The 23176-nt window shown below is 45.8% G+C and overlaps 1 protein-coding gene across 3 annotated transcripts in view; it reads left to right on the forward strand.

Annotated features, from left to right (window-relative positions):
- SMARCAL1 (SNF2 related chromatin remodeling annealing helicase 1) overlaps positions 1 to 22818 on the forward strand; it is a 53726-nt gene extending 30908 nt beyond the window's left edge. For all 3 annotated transcript variants that reach the window (XM_019976435.2, XM_019976428.2, XM_070771934.1), the window contains 8 exons: positions 806 to 946; positions 4281 to 4499; positions 11168 to 11238; positions 15122 to 15224; positions 16516 to 16698; positions 17722 to 17822; positions 18777 to 18873; positions 21949 to 22818. In XM_019976435.2, the coding sequence (XP_019831994.2) occupies positions 806 to 946; positions 4281 to 4499; positions 11168 to 11238; positions 15122 to 15224; positions 16516 to 16698; positions 17722 to 17822; positions 18777 to 18873; positions 21949 to 22161 (1128 nt within the window). In that variant the 3' untranslated portion in view covers positions 22162 to 22818. The remainder of the gene's footprint in view (positions 1 to 805; positions 947 to 4280; positions 4500 to 11167; positions 11239 to 15121; positions 15225 to 16515; positions 16699 to 17721; positions 17823 to 18776; positions 18874 to 21948) is intronic.
- The last annotated feature ends 358 nt before the right edge of the window (positions 22819 to 23176 follow it).

A 23176-nucleotide genomic window follows, 5' to 3' on the forward strand; every position in this document is an offset into this window, starting at 1 on the left:
TTTTTTCTATTTTTCCTCTAAAGAAAATCAAATAGAGGCTTAACACACAGGCCATCGCGGATTTTTCCTCCTGGGAGTGAGAAAGGGCTGGTCCTAGGCACCACTGTCTGATCACAGGTTCTGCTTGGATGTCAGAAATCCATCCTGGAAAAAGTTCAGAGCTGCTGCAGTCTCCCATGTTTCCTCTTCCAGTGCTGGATTCCTCATGTTTACTCTGCCGTCCCCAGGACACTGGTTAGCCTCCTTGTGAATGTTTTTCAGCATACAGTGGATACCCACTGAGTGCTTACTTTGTGCTAGCCACTGTGCTGCAGAAAATCGAGGTGAACCCAGCTCAGTCCTTGATCTCAAGAAGCTTGCCGTCTAGTTGAGGGAGTCAGGCAAGATAGAACTCAGTGCAAGGGGCTAAGTGCTTAAATAGACGTGGACCGAGGGCTCGGCCAAGGCAGCGTGGAAGATGACGCCCAGCCTCTTAAGGGGTCCAACCATGACGTTCTTGGAGCACACGTGCTCCTTCTCTCTGATGGTGGTACCTTCGCCTAGAGTTCCCAGGCTGATGCCACACAGAGCCCTGGCGTGACGCCAGTCTTAGTGAGTTTGGAATCTAGATCCTTGGGTCTAAGACGAGTGAACTTGGGAAGCACCAACGGTCAGAATGCCAGGAAGCAAAGGTCTTCCTTCCTGCGGGATTCCATGGAATATACTGTTCCGGGGCCATCGGCTCCAGCTCCTAGTGAGAGGGTGCTGGGCGCGTGCCCTGTATGTCCTGTGTGTGCCTCAGCGTCTTTGGCTCTTTGTGTTCTAGGTTGCCAAGAGGGTGATCTTACTGTCAGGCACACCAGCAATGTCCCGGCCGGCGGAGCTCTACACGCAGATCCTCGCCGTCAGGCCGACCTTCTTCCCTCAGTTCCATGCCTTTGGACTTCGCTACTGTGGCGCCAAGCGGGTATTTATTCTCCGTTCTCTCTCTTCCCCACCCACCCTTCACCCTGATTGTCACACTTCCCTTTTTTATTTTATAATTTTTTTAACACCAAAAAAACAGTTTGTATTGGGGTCTAGCCAATTAACAATGTCATGATAGTTTCAGGTGGACAGTGAAGGGACTCAGTCACACATATGCATGTATCCATTCTCCCCAAAACCCCGCCTCCCATCCAGGCTGCCACATAACACTGAGCAGGGTTCCATGTGCTATGCAACAGGTTTTTGTTGGTTATCCATTTTAAATACAACAGTCACACTTTCCTTCTTGTTCCTTCTTTTCCGCCATGGCGTGGTCAGAAGGGACCGGCCATGGAGCTGGATTCAGATTTTAGCTCCGCTTCACCTCTCACTCTGACCTTGGAGTGTCCTCTATGGTAAGACAAGAGCAGCCCCTCCTAGTTCTAATGCTCGATAGTATTTTCTGGTAAAGCGACCAGTGGGCGGTGCGCAGGTGCCTGGAGCTCCGAGAGCCTGCAGCTCTTGCCCGACTGGAGGACACTGAGGTGAGCTTAGATGAAGCCAAGGGCCCCCCTGCTTGGTGCATGGAAGACAGAGGATGCCTTTGAACAGGTGGAGTGGGGGGCGTGGTCTCAGGCTGCCCTGGTGGGCTTGCAGCAGTGCGCCTTGGCTCGTAGATGTTGACTCATGATGGTGAACTGTGTCTGGTCCGCAGGCCAGAAGCCTCTGACCTACCGATTATTTGTCTGTGAATACAGAGCCAGAGGAGCGGCTGCCCCTGGAGCTGCAGTTCACAGAGCCGCAGTCCACACAGCCTCTCTTCTCCAAAAAGGGCAGAGCAAACCTTATAGACACAAATGCTATCATGATTTCTAAAACCTCAATTTTTTTTTTAAATTGAAGAAAAAAATTAATGTTGTGGGAAATAAAAGAGTGAAAAAAACACTTAGATGCCAAACTTCCCCCTTTACTGTCTGAGCCACCAAGGAAGCCCTCAGACTTCCCCCTTAGTTAATTACTCATTCTCATGCCGGCTTCTTTCTTGCGGGTGGTGCCCCTGTCACAGAGGCTCTAGCTCAACTCAAAAGCCTTGTTACTTCAGACCTCAAGGATTGCTGTTTGGTGACCAAATCACAAATATGCCAAGCTGCTGTTTGCATGGCTGGCCCTGACACTTTGGAGAAGTGGCTGCCCCCCACACCACCTGAGAGAGAAGAGCCTTGCTGTACAAGTTCATGACATAAAAAAGATCATCTGCCTTATTTTAAAATACTTCCTGAAAAGAAAAAAGCTTTCCAAGTACTTTAAAAATATCCACTTATATTCAAAGTACTTATCGTGTAACTTGTGGAGCCTGGCAAATTTAATTGCACACCATTTTTAGCTGGTCACTGAGGCAAGAAATTTCTGTCCTTGAACGTATTTAAAGCTGTACACTTCTTTAACTAAGTTTCCCTGTGGATCAGTCCAAATTAGATTGGACACGGTTGTCTTGATCATTCAAAGCTCCCACGTGTGATTTATACCTCTGTCCTCTTTGCAAGTGATCCACTTTCTGCAAAGGATTTTCTCCTCCTCTACAGTCTGGTCCCTGATGGTGTCTTGTTGAGCCAGGGGTGGTAAGAGCTAGAAGCAGAGCTCATTGCCTTTACCACCACAGCATCCCTCCCTGTGTTCCTGGCCACCATCTTTGCAGTCCTTCACATCCTCAAATTCACCCTTTGCCTCCTCCTTGCTGCCCCAGCACCCGAGAAAACAAAGTTAGTACCTTCCCCATCTTTGTATCCTTCCTTCCACTTAGACCAATGTATTCTTCCTTCCACTTAGCCCAATGCCTGCTGCCTGATAAGTTTTCAGTAAAAGCTTGCTGAAGTGTAGTTTTTCCATATATTAAAACCTTTGGTATTATCAGGTTTTAACCTGCAAGATTAAGAGCTGATAATATTAGAATGTTGGAGCATGATACCTAAATTAATTATGATATCCATTTGTTCCTGGCATGATTTTTATATAATGTAGCCAGTAGGCCAGATCTACTTTTTTTTTTAATTGTGGCCAGATTCTTGCAATAAAAGAAGCCACTGAAGAGAATGCCCCATACTGAGCTCATTTTCCACCCCATGGTGTGAATGCATTTGCTGAGAACTTCCAGTTGATTTCAGAGCATTTTTTTTTTAAAAAGAAAGAAGCAGTTTTTGATCATTTTATTTCTCTACCTTTGGCTGTCTCTTCCTGTCTCTAGTTTAGCAAAGCACACCTGCCACATCTCCACCGTTATTCTAGGTCCACTGGCCCTTGAAAATGAGCAAGCCTAGCCCCTGCCCACGGCGGTTCACAGTACAGGGTGGGGTGAGGCATGAGGGAAAATGAGCAGCTGAAACCCTAAGGCAGCAGGCACCCCGGCTCCCTCATTTTCTACAAGACCGTAGAAGTCAGTCCTATTTCTGGTAAGATTGTTAGCAAAGGGCAGGGTTTTTAATTGGTAACGTCCCCTCCAGCTGTATGGCAGCAAGTAGGCATCTCACTCGCCGCTGCCTGTGAGCTGCTGGATGAAGGAACCATTTTTATGAAGGACGGCCTGGGTGCTCTAAAACCCACCTCTGGTTTCAACCAGATGTGGCTGCACCTGTGGTCTGGTTCTCCCCTTCTGCCCCCACCACTGTGGCCACTGTGATGGCATCCACCAGGTCGTGCTTGGTGAAACCCACACTGGGGAAGAACAGCTTTGTAAATAAATCCCTGCTAACCCCATCAAATAAAGATATCACAGCATCGTCTATTACCTTGGGCAGTGGACTCTGGGAGAAGCCCTGAGGAAGAGTCTTTCAAGCTCATTTGATGCATAGGAAGAGCCTGACAAGCTGAATATCTCGTTTGTTCTTTTTTTTTTTTTAATATTTATTTATTTGGTTAAGTCAGGTCTTAGCTGCAGCATCTAGTTTCCTAACCAGGGATCAAACCCAGGCCTTTAGCTTTGGATGCAAGGAGTCTTAGCCACTGGACCACCAGGGGAGTCCCTCTCGCTTGTTCTTGAATGTAACGGGCACCAAACCACTTGACATCTTCCCTTTGCTGCTAGAAAGCTTAAAACCAAATTGTGGGATGCCATGATACACATTTTTGGTTCACCTCATTTCCAACTTTGTTTCTTCCTGTTCCCTTCCTATTTTTCATTTGATTTCCTGGAGGTTTGATTTATCCCTCAAAGCCAATTGAAGTTCTTTGAACAAGGCCAGGGGAAGAGAGCCTTGTGAGGAAGTTGTCCCTGGGGGTCACTGCCCTGTCCCCAGGTCCTGAGGAGTTTCTCAGGCTGTGTCTTGGTTCTGCCTCCACAGCAGCCCTGGGGATGGGACTACTCGGGCTCCTCCAACCTGGGGGAGCTGAAGCTCCTGCTAGAGGAGGCGGTCATGCTGCGACGCCTCAAGGGTGATGTCCTCTCCCAGCTCCCAGCCAAGCAGCGCAAGATGGTGGTGGTCGCCCCAGGCCAGATCAACGCCAGGACCAGAGCCGCCCTGGATGCCGCCGCCAAGGAGATGACCACCAAGGACAAAACTGTGAGTCGGGGCAGCAGATGGGGATTTGGAAGTCCACGTGGGCACTGCCGTTCCTTCCCAGGAGGGGCGCCCTGGGGGTGACCAGAGTCCCCTGCTGTTGTCTTTCTGCAACCTTTCCCTACCTCCCAAGGCCAGGATGGTGAGCCTGCTTCATTTCTCAGCCTATCTAGTCTGCTTCCCAAATCTCTCATGAGTTTTCAGCTTTCTCCTTGGGTAGATCACTGTTGATGGACAGTCATAAAAATAAACCCCAGGGGAACGACAGGATGGTGATACATATTCTGAATGCCTCTAAGAAAGTTGGAATTTGCATTCAGTGTATTTTGAGGGTACCTCTGTGTAGTCACAGTTGTTAGAAATTAGTCCTAAGGGTATTTGGTGTACATGTTAACCCTCGAACCATCCCATGTCACTTGCTTTAGTCAAAGTAACAAGTTAACATTTATATAACAGAGTTTTCAAACCTTCTTACCCTTCAGTCCTTATTACAGTCATTTGTGGTTGGCAGGAAGTTGGCACCTCCATTTTATTGAAAGGGAAACTGAAGTTCACAGAGATTGGGATTCGACCAAGGTCTCACACCTACTCCATGGCAGAGCTGATGCTGTACGCAAGGCTGTTAGCTCTGTATTTTAGGGCTCTCTCCACTACGGTGGCTTTATCTTTTCAAAACACTTTCATTTCCTATCTGCCTTTGGTGTCACACTGTGCTAAGTGCTATAAAGTAATCTGTACCAGCTCCGTTTTTGTCCTCATGGCATAAAAACCTTGCAATTTTCATTCCCAAGAAAATAGCAGTCATTGACATTTTTTGACATTATCATAAAGCATTATCTGGGCTTGGTATTACCCTGTATACAGAAACTTAGATCTAAATGAGATACCAGCCTCCTGGAAGAGTAAAAAATAAATAAAATGACAAGAGACAGAATGTGTGATTCTTTTTTTTTAATGTTATCTTCCCATGTGATGAGCAAAACTGGCTAGTAGCTTTTAAGAAACCGTGTAGGATTTTGCACTGATATTAATACCTTATCCAGCTGTGTTTAATTTATGCTATATTATACACAATAATCTGGGTGGCCTGGAGGAAATGAGCAGGCATAATCTCTTTGCTGTGGAATTTTCAAATAAGGTTCCATAACATCACTGTGGACATACAGACCAGTGGTTCTCAAATTATATTTCCGCGGAACTACCAGAAGAACTAAGGTGTTCTGTTGCTAGAATCAGTGTCAGTGGCCTTTTCCATTCATTGAGATAAAAACTCAATGAATGGAAATTTTTTCTCAATTTTAAGCTTTTTCTTAAACCTTTCTTAAGCGATTAACAAGTCTGCTAACTTTTGCCCATCAGTGAAATCTACCAAACAGGAAAACCAATGAACATGTATAGCATATATATACTATTAATGGAAAAAATTCAGATGCATGTTATTTTTAAATGCAAAGGTATGAATGTTTATAGAATGCTTTATGAAGTGTTTCAGTTCCTTGTATGTGTGGTGGAAGAGAGTCTATCAGTATTTCATGGGAGTTTCCAGAGAACAGCCTTCCCTACACCAGTTCACCTCTCGAACCAGATGGAGAACAGCCAGTGTAGACAACTGACAAGCAGTCAGTGGGGATTTGAATTGAGGACGAAAGTCATTTTAAGTGGTCAGGAGGCAACTGTCAATTGTGCAGAATAGCCAAAAAAAAAGTATGGGAATCTTGAACTTAGTGCAGCAAGGTTTGAAAGGATTTTAAACTTTAGGCCAATGTGCACGGTTAGGTGAGTGGCACTTTATGATTTCAGGTGTAACCTGCATGTTTGATTTCTGAATTAATAGGGGATGATGTGAAATTGACTAGGCTGAGCCATGGAAATCAGGAATATTGGATGTTTATAACTCCCCGTGGCTATGCAGGTCCCTTAAATTCTTTGGGATTTGTTGGTATTTTCTTCCCTGAAAAGGGAAGCCACAACCTGCCTCCTGGGCTTGGTGCTGGAAAAGTGCAAAGGGTTGGTGGCGGTTGCTCTGAATCCCACCTGTTGTGTGATTGTTGTCACTGCTTCTTCACCCCAGAGTCTTCAAGCTATTTTTCAGATTGTGAAAAAAAAACCCTAAATTGCACTGTAATTCTTCAAGAATCCAGTGGAGAAGAGCCCTTGAGCCCTTCTCAGCACAGTGCTTGAGAATTGCTCTGTGCTTCCTTGGTGTCTTGGGAAATTTAAGTCTGTCTTTAAGAGAGAGAAATTGAATAGATAAAGACTGCCTTCAGCATGGTGCTAAAATACTGTGTTCTTTTTGATAGGATAAATTCTTGAAAAATGTTGTTTTCTTTTGTCTTCTTTAATGTAAATTCATTTTTTATAATGGAAAATCCAAGTAGCAAATGAATTTATGAGCATGAGCCTTTAGAACATTAGAACCTTTCTTACCATAAAGCCACAGATTTAATGCGTTGCAAACCATGGATCCAGCTGGGAGCAGTCCATCCCCCACTCAACCCAGGAAATAGAACCAGTGTCTGTGGGGGCTTGGACCAGATGGCCATCAACGTGCCTTCCAAGCCCTGACTGCCTGTGAAACCCTGAATTGAAAGAGTTAAACTGGAGAATCATGGTTTTGTGTGTTGAGTCTGTGAATCTGCAGAAAGGACCCCACCACCCCCATTTTTAATAGTGACTCTGCAGCCCCAAGTTTCCCTGTGATTTTACACATTATGGTGGTTCAAGCAAAGCACGGCTAACCTGTCAAAAAGCGGTTCTTTCTTTGTTCCCTCACACCTTCCCATCCAGAGGACGACATTTTTTGAAAAGCTTTAAATCACAGAAGCCAAGGTGAAGCAGCCAATTTATAAAACATAACGTACAGCGAAAGCTTTTTCTCATTTTCAGCCGAAATAATAGATAGCTTTTCACCAGCTAAGAAAAGCTGACTCTAATCATCCTTTGTCTAAAGCCGTTTTTTGATCAGCAAGACTAGGAGCAGAAAAATGGAACTGGTTCACGCAGACTTCCTGGGGATGGTATCAGCTCACCTTTCTGCTGTTTGACAATCCATTCAAATTCCCACACAGAAATTCAGAACCCCAATGGATCTAATTTAATAAAAGTCTAAGAGGCAGGAACAAAGAATGCGGGTTATTTAAAATTTCCCAGTCCAGGGCTGGCAAAAGAAGTAAGATAGTTATTGGGCTAATATTATGTCTACTCAGTTTGGGGAGCTTCTTTTTTTTTTAAAAGATAAACTATTGATTTCTCCTACATTAAAAATACAGCAGATATCTACTGTATAAAGTCTGATCAAGAAAAGTGCTTATAATATGTGGGCTTCCCTGGTGGCTCAGACGGTAAAGCGTCTGTTTACAATGCGGGAGACCCGGGTTCGATCCCTGGGTTGGGAAAATCCCCTGGAGAAGGAAATGGCAATCCACTCCAGTACTATTGCCTGGAAAATCCCATGGACAGAGGAGCTTGGTAGGCTACAGTCCACAGGGTCGTATTTATTAAATGTTTTTTATCACTATATGATAAAAAATAAATTGACCCATCTTTTGATAATTTTGACATGTATCATTTGGGTATTTTCTTCTATTAAATCTATGTGTATTTTGCTTTAAAATATTTATTATTTATATATCAATATACATAGAACTTATGTACATAATAAGCAGCGTATATATTTTATTTTTTTATTTTTAATTGGAGGAGGTGGTTGTTGTCATTCAGTCACTAAGTCATGTCCAACTGTTTGTAACCCCTGGACTGCAGCATGCCAGGCTTACCAATTGGAAGATAATTGCTTTATAATGTATTGGTTCCTGCCACACAAAAGCATGAATCAGCCATAAGTATACATATATATCCCCTCCCTCTTGTGCCTCCCTCCCACCCCTATCCCACCCCTCTAAATTGTCAGAGAAGACAGGGTTGAGCTCTTTGTGTTATATACCAACTTTCCACTAGCTATCCATTTTACACATGGTAATGTATGTATTTCAGTGCTACTGTTCAGTTCATCCCACCCTCTCCTTCCCCCACTGTGTCTACAAGTTCATTCTCTTTGTCTGTCTCTGTTCCTGCCCTGCAAATAGATTCATCAGTACCATTTTTCTAGATTCCGTATGTATCCATTAATATATGATATTGCAACATACATGTTTTAAAAGCAGAATTCGGATCTTATAAGCATACATCAAGTAGGGGAGAAAGCAAGTTACAAAACTATATCTGTGCACTTTTCAGTGTTGTTGTATGTTCTTTTAAAACATAGTATTTGAAGACTGGTTTTCCCCAATGGCTCAGCAGTAAAGAACCCACCTGTTCAATGCAGGAGATGCAGGTTCGGTCCCTGGGATGGGAAGATCCCCTGGAGAAGGAAATGGCAACCACTCCAGTATCTTTACCTGGGAAACAGAGGAGCCTGGCAGGCTACAGTCCATGTGGTCGCAAAAGTGTTGGACATGACTGAGCAACTAAATAACAACAATAATTTGAACACTGCAGAATATTTTCTCACATGTCTGTATAATAATTTTGTCAGTCTTTGTTGTTGGACATTTAAGTTATTTCCGTTTTTCACTATTCTAAATGACACTACACTGAAAAGGCGGTTTACATCTGAATTTGTGTACCTCCATTTCTATCCTGAAGATAAATGTTAAGGATTGAGTTGCTGTATCATAGGATAGGGAGTCCCTGGTGGCTTAGACAGTAAAGAAATCTGCCCGCAGCGCAGGAGGCCTGGGTTCAATCCCTGGGTCAGGACCATCCCCTGGAGGAGGGCATGGTAACCCATACCACTATTCTTGCCTGATAAGTCCATGGACAGTGGAGCCTGACAGGCTACAGTCCATGGGGTTGCAAAGAGTCGGACACTACTGAGTGACTCACACACACACATCACAGGATATGGGCATATTTTGAAGACTTTTGCTACATACTGACCAAAAGGGTTAGCCCAGAATACTATCCCCTTGCTGCTGCTGCTGCTAAGCCCCTAGCCGTGTGTAATAAGGATGTTTTCTCACACCCACATCGTCTCTGGGCATGTTAAATCTCCGGGCAAGGTTTCTGAAAGTGCTTTTTTACCATTTCTCCATCTGTTTTGCCCTCTCCTTTTCTAATAGCAGATGTGGAGTAAGTGTGGGTGTGGGGAAGGATCTGACAGGAGTCTCTGAAGGGACCCAGGAGTTTATTTTGTGGATTGAGTGGGGTGCAGTCTGCTCAAGGCATGCACACTGCCGGTGAGGTCACCAGATGGGAGCCTGACACTGTCCCGTCAGCATGTCCTTCCAGGGACACGTTTGGTTGGAGAGCCTCACCTGCTGCCAGGGACCCTTTGAGGGACACGAGTGGACCCCATGTGAGCTTATGGGCCACACACGGAAAGTTGGGTGTGTGTCTGGAGCCTCATCAGAGTCCTGACCACGCCCAAGGCTGAGAAACAAGGCACACGCACCCGCCCCCCCCCCCGCCGCCCCGACACACACACACATACGCACACACAGAACCACATGTTCACCACGAGTTCCTAGGAAGTTTGAGTTGTTAAACTGAACTGCTGCCACAAAATAGGAGCAACAGTGGCCACCACCATGACACCCATGTATAAAATGAAATGGACCTGCTACCCCGTCAGTACCCCCATGGATTCCTGTGGCTCTTGGGTCTTTTTCTTGTTTCTCGTCAAGACCTAGACGAGAGATGCTGTTTAAAGCCAAACAACGATTTTGACCAGGTAGCTTTTCCTCTCGTCTTGTGGTGTCCGTCATTTAAGGTATGTCCCACTGTGGCTGCTTCTCTGAGTTGTAATGAGTTCAGGGCCATGGGTGTTATTACTGGCTGGGCCATCTCTTTGTCCCATGAGGGAGCTGCCGTGTCAGTCACTGGCCTCACAGGGCCCAGGCCCAAACTGTGGGAGCATCTGTAAACCCACACTGGAACGGGATGGTGGCTCTACCAAGGCTGGTAAGAGTACCTGTCATCTCTGGGAGCCCAGGAGCGATGGTAAATGTTCTCTCATATTATTATGAAACTATTTATGCACCTCCTGTGTTAGCATTCCTTAGTGGGATTTATTTAGATGCAAACACTAAAGAAAATATGGTTTCTTCTCAAGGGAAGTCAGTTGCCTGATGGGGAGACAGGGCAGAAACACATGAATAAAAGTATTGAGATAGTATTTGAATACAGTGTGTCAATTGGAATTGATTCAGCACGTCTTAGAGGTGAGCTCAGTCAGTTGAGTATGGACAAAACTTGGCAGGAGGAAAGGACTAGGGGAACGTCTTGGACCAGTGTCACATGTAAGTTGTCACCAGACTGCAATACCTGTAGTAAACAGGTGTGCTTAGCAAGGCTGCCTTTCAGCTGAGCACCTGAACTTGGTATGGTTGTTGAGGTACCACCTGAGATGTCCTTCCAAAGAGCTCGTATGTTCCTTGCCTTGTTGGATTCTCACGACAGCTCTCAAAGGCTGACGGAGGAGCTATAACGCCGTGTCTCCCAGGGTCCAGACAGTTGCCACAGCGTGGCTAAAGCAAGCAGATAAGTCAGGGACTCTTGGCTCTGCCACATGATATTGGGACCTATAAAGCTCGTGGTGGCAATAATTACATCAGTCTATTACAGAGTTCTCAGAGTGGGAGACTTTAAACTCTCCCTTTCTCTTTCCACAGAAGCAGCAGCAAAAAGAAGCCCTCATTCTCTTCTTCAACAGAACAGCTGAAGCTAAAATTCCATCTATCATGTAAGTGGTCACCAAGTGTCACTCCTCTCTCTCTCTTTTTTAAAAAGAAACACCTGTTACCTTAGTCCATCAGGATGGCTTTATTGTTCTGTAAGAAATGATTGTGTTAGTCACTCAGTCATATCCGACTCTTTGTGACCCCATGGACTGTAGCCCACCAGGTTCCTCCGTCCATGGAATTCTCCAGACAAGAATACTAGAATGGGTAGCCATTCCCTTCTCCAGGGAATCTTCCTGACTCAGGAATTGAACCCGGGTCTCCTGCATTTCAGGCAGACTCTTTATCATCTGAGACTTGAATCCTAATTGCCTTGAATATACATTTTAAGGCACCACAGCCTCATGGCTCAGGAGGCATAAGTGGCCCTGTAGCTGGAACACCTCCTGGATGTGACTGAGGTCCCTGAGTGATCATGTCTTAACTCAAGTGAAGTGGAGCTGTGGCCACTTCCAAGGAGGGCAGAATAACCCAAACACTGAAGCGAACTGTTCCTCTTCCGAGAACTGTGCTCACTTGCCTGTAGGAGGAAATAAGGGGTTTCATAGAAGACTTAGAAGCTGCCTTTCATGGAGTCTCTAGTCGTCTCCAAAGACATGATTCAGCCATCATTTACCTAAATAAGAAAGAAAGTGAATGTCAGGGTTTGTTCAAAAGATACGGGCAAGAGGCTGTTGTCACACTTGAGTCTCCTTCCGCCTTTTAAACTAAAGCTGAAGTGATGAATTCTGTCCTTAAAATTATTCAGTGACTTGAAAAAAATTGTCTGCTTTTGCTAAAGAAAGAAACCCCCACTGCTTTTCACATATCCCTGAGATAGAAGCTTGAAGCGAGTCTAACGACGTGGAGCTTGCCTAATTTTTATTGTTTAACATTCGTATGAGACTCCGGCAGGATAACAGTCCAAGTGATTAGGTTACAATGAAAGGAATTCAGTGTGGGTTAAACTGAGCCACGCAGCCTCCCCGGCCCCTCACTCAGCCCCTGCATCGCCCAGCCTCCCTGGCCTCTCCCTCTGCATCCTCATATGTGGTTGGAGAGTGAGTTCACCTCATTGTTCCAATTGCAGGCTCTCCACATGGACCACTGAGTGTTGGGCAGCCCTCCTTCACCCTCTGGCTACTACCCTTTTCATTTATGATACTGCTATGGGACTAATGAACTCCAGGTGTGGTTTTTGTAGCCTGAAAACTTTTCTCTCAGACACCAGCCGGAATTGCCCCCACCAACCCATTTCTCATGTGCCCTGGATAACAGATGGCAAGGGTGTCAGCCCTTCCTTTGCTCTCTCAGCTTGTGACAGGGTCCCTTGAGTGCTGGCTCAGAGCCACCCATTCCCCCTAGGAATTTAAATCTAGCTATTTTTCCATCTTGTAAAGAAACTTTGGTTATACCTTGACTTAGTATGGTTATGCTGCTATAATAAAACTATCATAGGCCATGTGCCTGAACAAACTTGTATTTCTCACAGTCCTAGAGGCTAGGAAGTCCAAATTCAAGGTGCTGGCAGATTCAGTCTGGTGAGAGTGCTCTTCCTGGCTTGTAGACAGCAGTCTTCCTGCTGTGTCCTCCCTTGCAGAAGGGGCACGGGTACTCTTGGGGCTCTCTTTTGTAAGAACACTGGCTCCATCTCCTCCCATAGGCCCCAACTCCCAATACCCCCAACTCCCAATACCGTCACATTGTGTGTGTGCTAAGTCTCTTCAGTCCATTTCTTTGACCCTGTGAACTGTAGCCCACCAGGCTCCTTTGTCCATGGGATTCTCCTGGCAAGAATACTGGAGTGGGTGGCCATTTCCATCTCCAGGGGATCTTCCTGACCCAAGTATCGAACCCTCATCTCTTGCGTCTCCTGCATTGGTAGGCAGGTTCTTTACCATTAGGGCCACCTGGGAAGCCCGAACCATCACACTGCGGGTTAGGATTTCAACGTATGAGCTAGTGGGCAGGGACACAAACATTCAGTCCCTAACATATCTTATACATACTTTTTCAAAATCCTATGATAAATTATATAGTGATTGATAGTTTCCAACAGTTCTGACATCTATTAACTCATGTCACATTTACAGCCTCTTCGTGAGATCAGTAGAATAAGTTAAAATGTAGAAACTGAGTAAATCTCATGTAAATCTTTAAACTTCAGAATCAAACAGCTAGTAAGTAGAAATTAGATTATAAATCTTAAAACTCCAATTTCCTCTGATAGTTGCTTTTCTTTCTTTCCTTCTTTTCTTTTTTCTTATTTGCTGTTGTTGGTTTTCATTTTAATGGACATATTTCAATATAAAGCCAAGGTTATTGTGGTTGGCAAATATTTCCAGCCTGGTAGCCTAGGGACTGAGGAAGGCAGAGCAGCAGTGCCACGTCTGAGACGCAGAGGGGAGAAAAGCATTAGGAAAATGGGGGGCCATGGTGTTTATGGCCTGAGCAAGTTGATTTTATGGCCTTGTGACTTTTTGATGATGTAGTAATAAATGTTTTTGCTTATATCATGGTAAATTCTGTCTCTCAAACTAATTAGATTCTAGATTAGTACCAACAATTCACAGATTGAACTCAACTCCATACTATGGTTGACCACAGTGTTTTTTGAAAATAATTCTTAAATGTTAAGAAGAGCGTCCACTTACCTTTTCACCACCTGCCCATACTGTGATAGGAAGCCTTAGAGATTTGACCCATAAGGAGAGTGGTGTCTGTTCTCTACCCAGACACCCATGTGTGTGTCCTGTCCACTGAGGCTCACATTCCTGCTGCCTGTGCAGGAGCCTTGACCTGTATTGAGATTGGGAACCCTCTGCAGGGTGCTAATGCCAGGGCAAGCCTTAGGGTCTGCTGACTGAGCGACCCTCCTCCCTACAGCGCTCAGGGGTCACTGCCTGCCTTTAAGGCCACAGCTAAAGATAAGGAGCAGAAAGTCAAGAAAACAACACATTGCTAGGGACTTGTCTGGTGGTCCAGTGGTTAAGACTCCAAGTTTCCAATGCAGGGGGTGTGGGATCAATTCCTGATCAGGGAACTAAGATCCAACATGTCCCATGGCACAGCCAAAAAGTAAATAAGAATAATAAAAATATTTTTTAAAAAATAAGTACTTTAAAAAAACCCACAGTGGATGGAGAAGAGAAATAAATTAAAGGGAGGAAAAAAGACCACATAAACAATGCCTTTTCACCTGCTATTCCTTGGCCTCGAAAAGAATTCACTTAACACTGCCTTAACTGCAGGCCCTGGCGTGCAGTCTGATGGGGAAGGGAGCTGGAAGGCTATCCCTGACGAGTCTCCTGAGTATGAGTACGTGCATTCGTGTGCATGCTCAGTGGTGTCTGACTCTTTGCGACATGACTCCTCTATCCCCCAGGCTCCTCTGTCCATGGAATTTCCCAGGCAAGAATACTGGAGTAGGTTGCCATTTCCTACTTACTTCTCAGTACTACATTGCCAGAAATTTGATTACTGTCAAGAATCCCTTAATCCTTGCCCAGGCATTTTCAGATCTATAGACAGCACTTCAGTTTTTATTGAAAACACGTTTGAATGATAGTAGCAGCCAAAGTGAAAACTGTTAATTATCTAGTATGATCTTAGGTTATAAGAATGTTTCAGTAACCTGTCAGAAACATGTAAAACATGAAGATACTTTGACTTATTTGTGTTTGGGAGATGACTAAAAAGTATGGAAGAATTCTGTACATGGCAGAAGATGACTTCCCTACACCTTCTGAGGGCGAGAGGGAAAGGTCAGCTCTCAGAGGAGGGAGTGGATGGGCCAGGGAGGCAGGTACCCCAAAGGTGTCTGCCACAGATGCAGTCACTTTTCAGTAACTAACTTCAGTCGGATCGCATATGTTTTCAATTTATTGTTGTCTTTGTTAAATGCAGCGAATATATCCTGGACCTGCTAGAAAGTGGACGAGAGAAGTTTCTTGTGTTTGCGCACCATAAGGTGGTTCTGGATGCAATTACTAAGGAGCTTGAGAGGAAGGTATGCACCCTTTGAACTTCAGCACAGGATGCTTTCTTGTTTGTGTGTTGGCTGCTGAGTTGTTTTGAGCAGGCTGAGGTCAGATCTGAGCAAGTGAGATGAAGTTTTCCAGAACCATTGCTGAAGACTTTCTGAAGGATTTTTCTTGCTTTTAGAACCATGAACATGTTGTTTTAACCCATCTTTTAAAATTTTTTAAAATTTTAATTGCTTTGAAAGTGCAAGTATTAGCTGCTCAGTCATTTCCAACTCTTTGCAACACCATGGACTATAGCCAACCAGGTTCCCCTGTCCATGGGATTCTTCAGGTGAGAATACTGGAGTGGGTGGCCTTTCCCTTCTCTAGGGCATCTTCCTGACCCATGGATCGAACCCAGGTCTCCTGCGTTGCAGGCAGATTCTGTACTGTCTGAGCTACCAGGGAAGCCTTACTGAGGTATAATTACAGGTACATGTGATCTGTCTGTACATGCGATGATTGGGATGAGTCTCTGGGCAATGATGCTGAGTAGAGACCACAGCCCCAGAGTTTACATAGTGTTTATATAGCATTTCTGACATGGAACATTTTAGAAATGCAGGCCAGATTAGTAAGGAGCAGGTGGGTGAGAGCGAAGCAGGAGGGAAGTGGGCAGGGCTATAAAAGGGCCACGGAGCATCCCTGTGTGGTTAGAACCATTCACTGTCTCCACTGTGAAGGCAGATATGTGAAAACCCACATGTGGGATAAAACTGTATAGAACACATACACATGAGTCTCAGTAAAATGGAAAATTGAATACGGTCAGTGGATTGTATCAAAGTCAGTCTCCTGGGTATAATTGTGCTATAGTTTTACGAATATTGGGCTTCCCTGGTGGCCCAGATGGTAAAGAATCTGACTGCGATGCAGGAGATCTAGGTTTGACCCCTGGGTGGGGAATATCCCCTGGAGAAGGGAATGGCTCCCCACTCCAGTATTCGGGAGAACTCTAGAAAATTCCATGGACCAGGGAACCTGGTGGGCTATATATAGTCCATGGGGTTGCAAAGAGTTGGACACAAGCCAACGACTAACAATACTTCAACTTTTACCAATATTATCATTGGGGTAATGGACAAGGAATCCCTCTGTTTTATTGCTTAATACACATGCGAACCTACAGTTCTGTCAACACAAGGTTCAGTTTGAAAGGAAAGGCCAGAAAAAAGCTTGGAAAGCAGTTCAGAGGGCGCCTGTTGGAGCTCAGAGCCCCAGCAGCGCGGTTCTCTGCGCACCCCTGCCCAACCGCCTCTCTCCCTGTTTCCGCAGCGCGTGCAGCACATCCGTATCGATGGCTCCACCTCCTCGGCCGACCGCGAGGACCTCTGCCAGCAGTTTCAGTTGTCCCCGGGCCCTGCCGTGGCCGTGCTGTCCATCACCGCCGCCAACATGGGCCTCACCTTCTCCTCGGCTGACCTGGTGGTGTTCGGGGAGCTGTTTTGGAACCCGGGGGTGAGGAGCGCTCGTCGGGAGGGGCGGGGTGGCGGCGAGAGGCGGGGCTTGTGTGCGCTGTCCCTGGTGCTAGCGTCATGGCCCCTGGTTGTCCATCAGCTTCATAAACAGATCTTAGGTCTTCACAGCACCCTGCTTTGTAGCAGGATTATCGACTCCATCTCATTATCAATGGGTAGGCTGATGTTCTGAAGAAACCTCCGGATCCATCTCTCCCTGAAGACGCTGGGGGCTCAGAAAGCATAGCTGTCACTTAAGGGGAGCGCATGGCAGCCCCGGTCCCAAGCCTCTGCCTTCCCACCCTGAGCCCCTTTGATCCACCACCCCTGGGAGCCACTTTAGTGATGGGGCCACAGCAGGGCGACCACGGTGGTGTTCCCTGGACACTGCCACCGTGCCCACTGGCCTTATCTGATGAGCTGACTACTGTGGCAACAGACGGAAGACATTTGTTGGGACTTGTAAAGTTTTCTCCTCAACTGCAGAAAGAAGGTCTTTCCCTCCTGATGTCCTGACTGCGTGTGGCTCTCACTGCCACACGCTGGCAATGGCCATAACGATGACGATGGGGGGCTTAGAGGTGGAAGGCTTCTTAGAATAGAAACCATGGCTGGTGGGTTTCATTGTTCGTTGTAGGGTTTACCACGGTATAAAAAAGCCACCCTACCCCCGATCCTATCTGGCCTCTGCCCAGGCACAGTATTTTTATCTATTTAGAAGATAACTTTTCATTACACGGAGGAAGACAGAAAGTATGCCGGGTCCCCTTCATCACGGCTGATGGCAGAGCTGCAGCTCAGCCTCCCTCCAGCACCGGGCCCAGCCCTGGGGAGCACAGCTGCAGCTACAGATTGAATTCCCCGTGATGCCCAGTGCTGTGTTTGCCTCTCCCTTTTGTCAGACGACAGGTTGTTTGTGGGCACAGACTCGCAGGCCCCCGGCCGTGTGACCCACAGTGAGGAGGCAGGGCTGTGATGGACCGAGCAGCCTCGACCTGTCTCCATCCTGCCCCACGCCCTGCAGGTGCTGATGCAGGCTGAGGACCGGGTGCACCGCATCGGACAGTTGAGCTCCGTGAGCATCCACTACCTGGTGGCGAGAGGCACGGCTGATGACTACCTCTGGTGAGGCCGCTGGCTGGCCCAGCAGTTGGGCTTGACACCAGTGATGTATTTTCTTTGCTCCCTGAGAGCCTCTGCTTTGGGGGAGCTCTCCAGGGACCCACACAGAAGACTCACTGGTAGTGCCCTCCCCCTTTCATCATGACCCTGTCTGGCCCCCTGCACAGCATTACTGTGACTGCAGGCGGGTGGGGGGAATGAGGAAACCTTGCAGGAATAAGAGTACGTGGCTCCTTCCCACTGACCTGAGAAAAGGGAGGAGAACTTACTGGGACGAAATGTAGGTGAAATTTTGTTTGTAAAACACTCTTCCCAGATGTGAAGGCTCTTGCTTAGACAGGGAAACGCCCCCTTTGTCCCCTCGTGATGTCTGCTGGTACCGTAAGGCAACATTTTCAGTGCTGCTGCTGGGCCATCCAAAGAAGTGGCTCACTTGGGTCATGCAGTGCTTTCTTAGCAGAACTGGGATAAAATGTTCAACTCTATGGAGTTTCATATCCATTACCTAAGAGAACGATCTCAAAATACTCCCTCCCAGTTCCATTTCTCCCTCCTGATAATAAGTTTCTTGATTATCTAATTTGTCTCCACTGCCTCCCTCTTTCTAGCTGATGACTGAGGTATCTTACCTTTACTTTGTGTGTGGCTTGCTTCTTCTTCCCTGTCTCTGTTAGTGGATTTGTTATTCAGGCAGCTCATAACAGCACAAGGTCCAAAATTTTGTTGTAATGGCATTTATTTCATACACATCTCCCAGTAGAAAGAACTTTGAGTCTGATATCTGAGCCCTGATTTGGTTGGTTTACAATAGAGAGGAAGTATGTGTTCCAGGATGGGTGTTCGTGCCTGGAGAGTTGCAGAGATGTGAGACAGTAAGCTGTCCCATAAGCACAGGAGGGGTGGTCTTGTAATCAGTCTGCTGGGTCCACGCACTGCAGCTCCTTTCTTCCCCAACAGGCCCCTGATTCAAGAGAAGATTAAAGTTCTGGGTGAAGCCGGGCTCTCTGAGACCAATTTTTCAGAAATGACAGAAGCCACAGATTACTTCTCCAAGGTAACACCAGCCCATGGCTCCCTGCACTGGGGCGTCCTGAGGTTTGGAATAGGAAGATGTGAATCACTCCTGGAATCTCCCCCAGACTGAGAGCCGAAATAAACGGCTGCAGTCGTTCTCAGGCCAATCCATGTGTGCATCCCTTTATGGAGAAGTGCTGACATTAACTCCTGCTGCTTTTCACATACCCTCCTAGATCCTCCTAAAACCAGGGCCTCCAAATGCTGCCATCAGGCCAAACTGACAAAAAATACCCCATGCAAACTGCTAAGTTGCTGCAAAAAGTACATAGCATCACTCAGCAGGCTGGCCACCAGAACATGTCCCCAGTCCACAATGGGGAGTGTTTCACATAGGGTGTTGTTTTCATGTACATATTTTCCCCTCTGTAGCTGCATTTTATTCTCAGTGTCTCCCCGTTTTATAAAGGGGTGAACAGAGATTTGCATAGGAGTAAGACTAGCCCACAACTGCCCTGCAAATCTCTGTTTACCCACTCCAATATTCTTGCCTGGAGAATTCCATACACAGAGGAGCCTGGTGGGCTACAGTCCATGGGGTTGCCAAGAGTTGGACACGGCTGAGTGACTAACACTTTCACACAAGCTGGCCCACAGTCACTGGTCACGTGAAGCCAGCTCAAGGCAGAAGGCTTCCGGGCTCCGCCAGCACTCCCTGTGTGACAGCCTCTTATTATCAAGGAGAGTAAGAGGCCCATGAGCATCCTTCCGTGACCAGCTGGGCCTTGTCAGAAAGGCTGAGAGGAGATCTGTTTGCCTCTGGCGAGAACAGCCTAGGCCCAGCAGGCCTGCCCTGGCCTAGCTCTCCAGCCCCATGGCACCCACAGCCCTTCTTCCTCCATTTCTGTGAAACAAGGAAGAGAGGAGTGAGAGGTGCAAAGACTCCCAGGGCTGGTCTTCATTCACCTGCTCAGGTGGTTGACGAGGAAGGTGAGAATTCAGGAGGTCCTGAGAGGATTGTTTCTAAAGAGTGAACTTGGACAGAGGTCTGAGCCTTGTGCTGAAAGGCAGCCTTGCTCTTCAGAAAACTGAGGTGCCTTCTCCTTCCTGTGGAATCACTGAGCATCAAAGCTGAGTTTAAATCAGCACAGTCTTGTAGGTGATTCTAAGACTTGTCTGAGGGTGTGATCTTTACATTTACTTAAAACTAAATTCTTTTTTCAGGATGTAATTATTGGGATAAATTGGACTCAGGGGAGATATAATATAAATTATCCTTACAGTTAATAAGCCAATTTTAAAAAACAACTTTATTTTTAAACTTTTTAAAGAACTCTCTAATTCAGTTGAATAATGACTGTTTTGACAGAGCCTTGCTTATTATTTGCCCTTTAAAAAGAAAGAGCCTTATTTTTAAAGGATTCTCAACTAATAAGAATAGGTTTATTTATAACTCATTTATTTATACTGGCCTGACCCTCAGTTGCTCTGAATTAAGACTTTCTGCCTAAAAGTACAAATGCAAGATAATACAAACGGAGTTTATCAATATTTATTTTGATTAGTAATTAAAACTGAAAGCTTTATCAACTGTTAGGACAAGAAAATCTTGCCTCCTTGTATAGGAGCCAAAAGCAAAAAAGGTCATGTCTGCCTGCCTGCTGAGAGGGAAAGTGAAATATTTGTCTGATCTTGGAATTTGCTTCCCTTTGTGTGTGCTCCAGATTAGCACAGAGCTTTGCCGTCACAGACTCCAATGAACGTGGACAGTTACTTCTATCTGGAGTAGGCTGCCTTTTGAGCAGCATTTCCTTGACTTTTAGTTGCCCAGACAGAAGCCTAATGAAGGTTATCGTAGAGGAGGGCACATGGCTGCTATGAGCCTGATCTTAATTACCTTTAATGTCATGTCCCATCTGAATATTTGGGATCCTGAATGGCTAGCAAATGTAGGGCACAGGTTACTGAATAATCTAGAGTCCTTGCAGCATCAGTTTTCAAGAACTTAGTGTCACTGTGGAAGGCTTTCATGAAAGCAAAGAGTGGCTAGTTGGGTTGAGACCTGACTACAAAGGGCCTGGAAGCAGACTTGATGAAGTAGACACAGGGTGCCCAGTGACGTGACAGGAGAATCTTAGTAGAGGGCAGTCTAGAGGGAAAAATCAGGCCTGGGCCAGACCTGTGGGCAGGTGATGTGGGACGAGGCCTGAGGCAGGAAGTGCGGTGAAACCATTTCAGGTCCAGGCAGGTACAGAGCCATGCGGCCCAAGTAAACAAACTGCCTTCGAGGAACCTAGGAGGGATCAGAGGGAGAAGCCAACCTTGATGTGTGAGATACGGAATCAGGACACCCCGGTGATCACAAGCCCGGGTGACTGGGTGAGAAGTGGGAGACCGTCAAAACCAGAGAACAGAAGCTGGTTCGGAGATGTAGGATTGAGGTGAGAGATGGCTGTGGTTTTTAGACGGGTTTGTTTTTATGGACCTGTGGGAAGTCACTGGAGACACTGAATATGTGCCTCTGGGTTGAATGATGGTCAGGGCTGGGAGCCAAGACAGAGGAGAGATCAGCAGAGGGGTGAGAACGAGCCCAGCATGTGTTGTGGTCGTGACCACTGGGTGTGATTCTAGCCCTACACTGTTGTCATCAGCACATAGGCACAGTTGTAATCATTGTAACTTTAGGGGAGTCAGAAATGGGTGCGTGTATCTACTTATCAGTATGTTAAGTGTATGTTTTATAACCTCTCTGAAAATTAGGTATAAACCATGGCTGAACACACTGATTTGGGAGTTGACTTAGCAGTTTAACCTCTTAGTGGAAAAAGGCCTTGGAGGAAGTGAGAGCTTGGGAGCTATTTCATCACTGAGATAGTGATTTGTAAAGTTAGAAGGGAGAAGCATTCCCAACATAAATTAGTGTGAGAGCAGGTCCTTTGTTGCTTTCACAACCATTTCTTTTTCTTTTTTCCCAACAAGCAGTAGAGAAGAAGCCAGACATGAAGGCAGTAAGGCTGCTCGAGTGATAAATAGTGTACTGAGCTGGTCCCACAGAGGTGGAGGAAAAGTCAGTGTTAATGCCTGGGTACTGATGTCTTTTCTTCCTCTGATGAAGGACTCAAAGCAGCAGAAGATCTACAACCTATTCCAGAAGTCCTTCGAGGAAGACGGAAACGATATGGAGCTCCTGGAGGCAGCAGAGTCCTTTGATCCAGGTTCCCAGGACACGGGAGACAAGCTGGATGAAAGCACATTGACGGGCAGCCCAGTGAAGAAGAAGAGATTTGAATTTTTTGATAACTGGGACAGCTTTACCTCTCCTCTATAAGAGGAGGGGGAAAAAGCATTAAAAATAATGGAATTTATTAAAATAACATAAGGCTTTTTATTTTTTTTGAGGCGTATGCTCCTCTCGTCCTTACTTCAATGTTGGTCTCTGTCTCCAAGCCCAGTGGGTTACCAGGCCAAGTGTCAGCATTTCCTTTCATTATGTGTGGGTTTGCCTGGGTCTTAATTAACCTTAGCTGGACCTACCGAGAAACAGATAGTAGGTCGTAGTAATGGTGAATCATGTTCTTTAATTAACGAGGTGCTTCCTCCATAGCCCCTGAAATCTAGATTTTTTTAAATGTATTGATTCTGCAAATATTTATAGAGCACTTAATATGTGCCAGGCCCTGTTGTAGGTGCTGACAGCAGTTCACTAAACAAGGAAGGAAAGTACACACTTTTGCCAAGGTTATCATATTAACAGGAGAGGCAATATTTTTCTATGAAGAAAGGTAAAGTAAGCTAAGCGTGTAGAGCAGGGGTTGACAAGCTTTTTCTATAAACAGCCAGAGAGTAATTAATTTTGCCTTTATGGGTCAGGATGTTTGTGTTGGAACCACTCAGCTGTGCTGCTGTGGTGCAGAATCAACTATAGACAATCCAGAAACAAGCGACTAGGGCTCTTTTCCAATAAAACTCTATTCCAGACACTGAATTTTGAACTTCATATAATTTTCATATGTCATGAATTACCATTCTTCTATTTTCAACCATTTAAAAATGTAAAAAACTGGACTTGGCTCACAGGCCCTACAGAAACAGGCAGTGAGCAGAATTGAGACCACAGACCATAGTTTGCCAACCCCTGGTGTAAAGTAACACCATCCAATAGAAACAAGACATGAGGCACATATGTGATTTTAATTTTCTAAAGAGTATTTTTAAAAACAAAGAAGGACCAACTTAGTAATACTTTCACCCAGGACAGTCAAGGTACTGTCATTTCAACATAATCACTATTAAAAAATTAAGGAACTTTTCACTCTTTTTTTTTTTTGGCTCCACTAGGCCTT

The sequence above is a fragment of the Bos indicus genome, chromosome 2, assembly GCF_029378745.1.
Source record: "Bos indicus isolate NIAB-ARS_2022 breed Sahiwal x Tharparkar chromosome 2, NIAB-ARS_B.indTharparkar_mat_pri_1.0, whole genome shotgun sequence".
Taxonomy (NCBI): Eukaryota; Metazoa; Chordata; class Mammalia; order Artiodactyla; family Bovidae; genus Bos; species Bos indicus.